The sequence below is a fragment of the Eurytemora carolleeae genome, unplaced genomic scaffold, assembly GCF_000591075.1.
Source record: "Eurytemora carolleeae unplaced genomic scaffold, Eaff_2.0 scaffold262, whole genome shotgun sequence".
Classification (NCBI taxonomy): domain Eukaryota; kingdom Metazoa; phylum Arthropoda; class Copepoda; order Calanoida; family Temoridae; genus Eurytemora; species Eurytemora carolleeae.
Window position 1 is genome coordinate 232,651 of NW_019396267.1, and position 6,000 is coordinate 238,650.

The 6,000-nt window shown below is 34.3% G+C and overlaps 1 protein-coding gene across 2 annotated transcripts in view; it reads left to right on the forward strand.

The window, feature by feature from the left end:
• LOC111699726 (excitatory amino acid transporter 3) overlaps nt 1-5,555 on the forward strand; it is a 31,072-nt gene extending 25,517 nt beyond the window's left edge. For both annotated transcript variants that reach the window (XM_023470458.1, XM_023470457.1), the window contains exons 13-18: nt 219-300; nt 764-853; nt 1,670-1,764; nt 3,672-3,762; nt 4,091-4,205; nt 4,845-5,555. In XM_023470458.1, the coding sequence (XP_023326226.1) occupies nt 219-300; nt 764-853; nt 1,670-1,764; nt 3,672-3,762; nt 4,091-4,159 (427 nt within the window). In that variant the 3' untranslated portion in view covers nt 4,160-4,205; nt 4,845-5,555. The remainder of the gene's footprint in view (nt 1-218; nt 301-763; nt 854-1,669; nt 1,765-3,671; nt 3,763-4,090; nt 4,206-4,844) is intronic.
• The last annotated feature ends 445 nt before the right edge of the window (nt 5,556-6,000 follow it).

Below are 6,000 nucleotides of genomic sequence, written 5' to 3' on the forward strand. Positions count from 1 at the left end.
AAATAGTCCTTATTGATATCCAGAAAAGCTTTGTGCCCACCTATATATTCTATAACAAAGGAACAGAAAAATTTTAAAAATTCCTTTATGTGTGCAACCTAGTGTTGTAGACATATTTATTTTTTGAATTATTTTATCCATACAGAGATGGGATTTAATAGACAAGAGATAAGTAGTTCAACTAGGTCTGCAACTCAATCCATTAATTCATTTCTCAGGTTTGTCCTTCCTATTGGAGCAACAATCAACATGGATGGAACTGCGCTCTATGAAGCAGTGGCCGCCATCTTTATTGCGCAGGTAGAATTTTCTTTATTTTTGTAAATTGAATTTTTGTAAGTTTTGCTTCCCTTAATGTTTGATTTATCAAACTGGAAAAATACATTATAAAATAAATGTAAATGAAAAAATTTTCCAAAATAATTATTTTTTCTTTTAACAAATATTTTTCATATCCATTTTTCAAGGCCTTTTCAAATAAAGAAGTCTTAGCCCTGTAGCCTAATTAATAAAAAAGTTATTAACCATTTCTAATTTTTTTAAACACCAACCCGCCTTTTTACCGTTCTCCACCCTACCCTATGCATAAAACAACATTATTTTTATCAACATTTGTTCACAACTATAATGTTGAAAAAGTAAAGAAATTTTAGCGTTCTAATGTAAGCCATTTTTAAGTTATTCAGAATAAACTACTGGGTGGGGGTTAAAAACACCCCCCCCCCCCCCAACCGTTATAGGGAAAATATAAACACGTGTTTAGGTTAACGGAATGGATCTATCGATGGGACAGATTTTGGCAATTTCAATAACAGCAACAGCAGCTAGCATTGGAGCAGCGGGTATTCCACAGGTAGGAACAGCAGCTGATATTTCGATAATAGCTACAACAGCTAATAATTGCTTCAGCTGACACTTTTGTAGCAGCGGTATTCCAAAGGTAGCCACAGCAGCTGATAGCAGCTACAGCTAATAGTAATGTACCAGCTGAGTTTTCAATAACAGCTTTCATCAGATAGTATTGGAGCAGCTGGGATAGGGCTGGTAAGCATAGAAACTTATAAAATCTACAGCTGCTAGTATTGGAGCAGCTGTGACATCAACAAGAGCTACAACATAGATAGGAGCCACCGATGCTAGTATTGAATAGTTGATATTTCAATATCAACCACAGCAGCTAGTTTTGAAGGAGTGGGTATTCCACAGGTAGGCACAGGAGCTGATATCAGCTGCAGCAGATAGTATTGGAGCAGCTTTTATTCAATAACAGCTACAGCTGCTAGTATTGGAGCAGCTCATATTTCACAAAAGCTTCAACAACTTGTATTGGAGCCGCTATGATTGAATAACAGCTACACCTGCTAATATTGGAGCAACTTATATTCAATAAAAGCTGCAGCAGCCAGTATTGGAGCAGTGGATATTCCACAGGTAGGCACAGCAACTAATAACAGCCACAGCTGGTAGTATTGGAGCAGCTTATATTTCAATGACAGCTACAGCAGCTAGTATTGGAGCAGCCGGTATTTAGCAGGTAAGCAAAGCAGCTGATATTTCAAAAAAAGCTACAGCTGATAGTATTACAGCTGCTAATATTCAATAAGAGCTTCAGCTGCTAGTATTTGATTTTTATTCTTTTTTGGTGACCCTGTACTCTTCTCTATTTCAGGCTGGTCTTGTTACCATGGTAATGGTTCTTGAGACTGTGGGATTACCACCAGAAGATGTTACCATCATCTTAGCGGTCGACTGGCTACTAGACAGGTAATGGTTAGGGCTGGACGGACAGGTAATGATTAGGGCTGGACGTACAGTTAACGGTTAGGGCTGGACAAACAGGTAACAGTTAGGCTGGACGGACAGGTAATGAACGTAAGGGCTGGACAGACAGTTAACGATTAGGGCTGGATGAACAGGTAAGGGTTAGGGCTGGACGGACAGTTAACGGTTAGGCTGGACGGACAGGTAACGGTTAGGGCTGGACGAACAGGTAAGAGTTAGGGCTGGACAGATAGTTAATGGTTAGGGCTGGACAGACAGTTAACGGTTAGACTGGACGGACAGTTAACAGTTAGGACTGGACGAATAGGTAACGGTTAGGGCTGGAGGGAGAGTTAAGGGTTAGGGCTGGACAGACAGGCAACAGTTAGGCTGGATGGATATGATAAAGATGCCAATGCTGAAAATAATCTAAAAGAAATGTTAAATAATATCAATTTCATTTAATTTCATGCCTAACCAACCAAAACTATAGAAATATGTATTTACTAAAATTTTAACCAAAAAATAACACATTTCATGAAGATTAAAAATCAAAATATGTTTGAACAGAAGTTTTTCATGTTGGTATTTATTTGTACAATAGATCTTAATAAGAATATTTGTATTAATTATCTTTATTAATAAAAGCTGTAATTCCTGTTTATAGAGTAAATACTAAATATCTATTATTTAGCTATATTTAACCAAATTTGACGTGTTAAATAATATTATCAATTTTTCTATTTTTATACATTAGGGAAAATTACATTTATTGAAAAATTTGTTTTTTTCTTTCCTCAACCATTTTTATCCCAAATCAATAGATTCGCCAGTTTCAATATCGTTTTATCAGATATAAACCACATAAAACTATCCGTTATAATATTAGATACAGTGGCACCCATAAAATTGTGGGAAAAGGAAAGTGACACTTAATCAATCTTATGTATATTTTATGGTGCATGTTAGATTTACAATTACCTTAAAACTTAACTTATTAAGTTAAATAGATCTGCGTGCATTGCATAATTTGCTGTGCTTTATGTTCATTGGATTTAGAATCATATCATGAGTCTAGCAGTCGTCTTTATGTATTGGCCTTTTTCTTAAAATATTTTCTTTAACCCTATCCCTGCTGGGGTACTTTAAAACCAAATCCCATTTTTGATGTCCCAATATGACAATTAATACATAATTGGAAAGCTCATTGAAAAATCCAGTTAAATAGTGAAAATGTTTGCAAAAAAATGTCCAAAAAATGATAAATATACATTTTTGAAAAGCCTTTGACTTCCTTGGCCATGCCATTTCAAATATGCAAAAAAAATGCAAATTTTTAAATAACCTGAAGCGTAATTAAGAAAAATTAAAAATGTGCAAATTTCTTATGATTGGTTGTATGCAAATAATTGCCAAATTTCTTTGCAAAACTTGTGCAATTCCTATCCTTCCAAAAAATTAAAAATGATCAAAATCTGACAACTTAAAGAGGGTCAAAACAAAGATTTAGTTTGTTACAGGAAAAACTAGTCAGTAACATAAAAGCCCGATTTAAGACCTAAAGGTAGGGCTATGGATATTTAGGAAACGTCAGAAAATTTCAACGGCCTCAGACGAATACTTTTCAGTTATGTAAAATAAATTACGGAGGAGGGGGCTCAAATTGCCTTCGCCTGCCCCCCCCCCCCAGCAGGAATAGGTTTAAGAGATCGTTCACATTTTCAAAAAATAAACATAAATTAAGTAATTATAGGAACCAAAACAATCTTTTTTGAATAAATTACAGTTAAACCCAGAATTTCGAAACCATCTAAAGAATTTAATAAATGTCGTCTTGATTTCTCAAAACTTTACAAAGATACAAATAAGATTGTTAAAAGTTGTATGTGTGTGACTGGCTGTGTTTGTAGATTCAGGACTGCAATTAACGTGTTGGGAGACAGTATTGGAGCTGGGATAGTTTATCATCTAAGTAAAGACGAACTGGACGATATGGAGAAGGTAAAAAAATGAAGAAATTCTAAAACAAGTTTAAATGGACTGTAATTGTAATTCAAAGTTTTCCTTCATTTAAGATAACATGCCAAATTTACGCCAGTACTCTTGAAGACTCTGTCTGAGCAAAACTGAAAGAAAAAAAAACGGAACTTGATAAGATAGAAAAATAAAAAATATATATTTTTTAAAGATCTTCTTCAGTTTCGCTTTAATATATAAATAAAGAAGAACATGAAATGGATGTCACTAAAAATTACATCAACAGTTCAAGAACTTAAACCCCGCATGAAAATAAGATGCCCCATGAATTTGTCTACCGCCTGTATTGCAGATCGGAGGTAAAGGAGAAGGATTTGAGACTGTTCCGCTGACGGAGGTGGAGGAGAGAAACTTTAAATGAGACTCACAAGTGAGAATTCTTGTCAATCCTCACACTCAGCTCTGAGGGATTCAATCAATCAATCAATCCGTCAATCAATTAATCAATCAATCAATCAAGTTTTTAATTAATCAATTAATAGATCAATCAATTTATCATTTAATACCCATCCTTACTCTCTAACAATTTGCCTTTTCAGGTTTCTTAGATGTCGTCTTTTTAATCCAAAGTTTTATGTTTTCCACTATAATCCGCTCCCATTTCTCTAACTATGTGACTCCTTTCTATAAAATAAAAGAAGAGTAAAATATATTGTTCTGTCTCCCACGTTGGTTTTAGTTTAAAGAAGTTGAGGGCGTATTTTCAAGTGGTATACCCGATTAATAACTGCACCATTTGTCTACCCTAAAAAATATGATGAATTCTGTAAATTAAGGTCCTTTGTCTCTGTTTAAAAAGTATTGCAAATCACTTGAATAAAACCATAACAATGAGAAATTAGAAATTATAGATAGAAAAAAAGAGACAGTTTTACAATTTTTGCTTAAAGGATAGCCTTGTGAATCAGGCACGCCCTTCTGTTAAATTGAATTTCACTTGAAATTAGGTCGATAGTCTCTTTAAGTTAACTAGATTTAATCATTTATCTACTGATTGATTGATTGGTTGATTGGTTAATAAATTGATTGATTGTGTACGTGATCAGGTTTGATACGTGTTCTCACGCTACATTGGGATCAGCAATCAAGTTCTACAGCCTACACACATCAGTTTCGGAAACAAACTTAAATCCAAACCGGATTATTTTCCAAAATAACGATTTACAGAGGGGAAGGGGGGAGGGGGGTCGTTAAATTTGTGTTGTCACCAGGATTCTAAAATGTTGCTAGAAAATCTTGTCAGGAGATCTTGTCAGGAGATCTTGTCAGGAGATCTTGTCAGGAGATCTTGTCAGAGAGATCTTTTCAGGTGATCTTGTCAGGAGATCTTGTCAGGAGATCTTGTCAGGAGATCTTGTCAGGAGATCTTGTCAGTAGATCTTGTCAGGAGATCTTGTCAGGAGATCTTGTCAGGAGATCTTGTCAGGAGATCTTGTCAGGAGATCTTGTCAGGAGATCTGGTCAGGAGATCTGGTCAAGAGATCTGGTCAAGAGATCTTTTCAGGTGATCTTGTCAGGAGATCTTGTCAGGAGATCTTGTCAGGAAATCTTGTCAGGAGATCTTGTCAGGAGATCTGGTCAGGAGATCTCTTCAGGAGATCTTGTCAGGAGATCTTGTCAGGAGATCTTTTAATTTGATCTTGCCAAAATCATGATTTGAATTGAGGGGAATTAAATGACAATGAAAATTTAAACAATCCAATGGAAAATGAGTTTTTAGACTTTTTAGACTTTTAGACTTTTAGACTTTTATTAATTATTTTTACTAAAATCATGAAAAACATATCAACCAAATTAAATTTTAAAACATGGCACAATTTACAACCTGAAAAAAAACCTTATTTTAAAGGGATTTTAAAATCAATATTATATTATTAAGCTTTCAAAGTAACTCTTCAACTTGGAAACATGATTTTTTATTTGTTTTTTAACTAGAGCACAATAACAAACATTTTTTTTTAACCTACAAACTAAATATTTAAATTGTGCATTATATTTTTTTTCAAAATCAGAACTGAATATTGTATTTAATTTTAAGCTTTCTTAGTTGTAATTCTTGTAATAAATGTTGTACACCTGTGCAAGACAGTATGTATCATCAGATCAGTTAAAAATCTAAATCTTCATATCCTAAACAAAACTCCACCAGACCAAACTTCTTTATCAGTAATTTTTGCCGGTTCTGAACTTCTTTTGGAACAA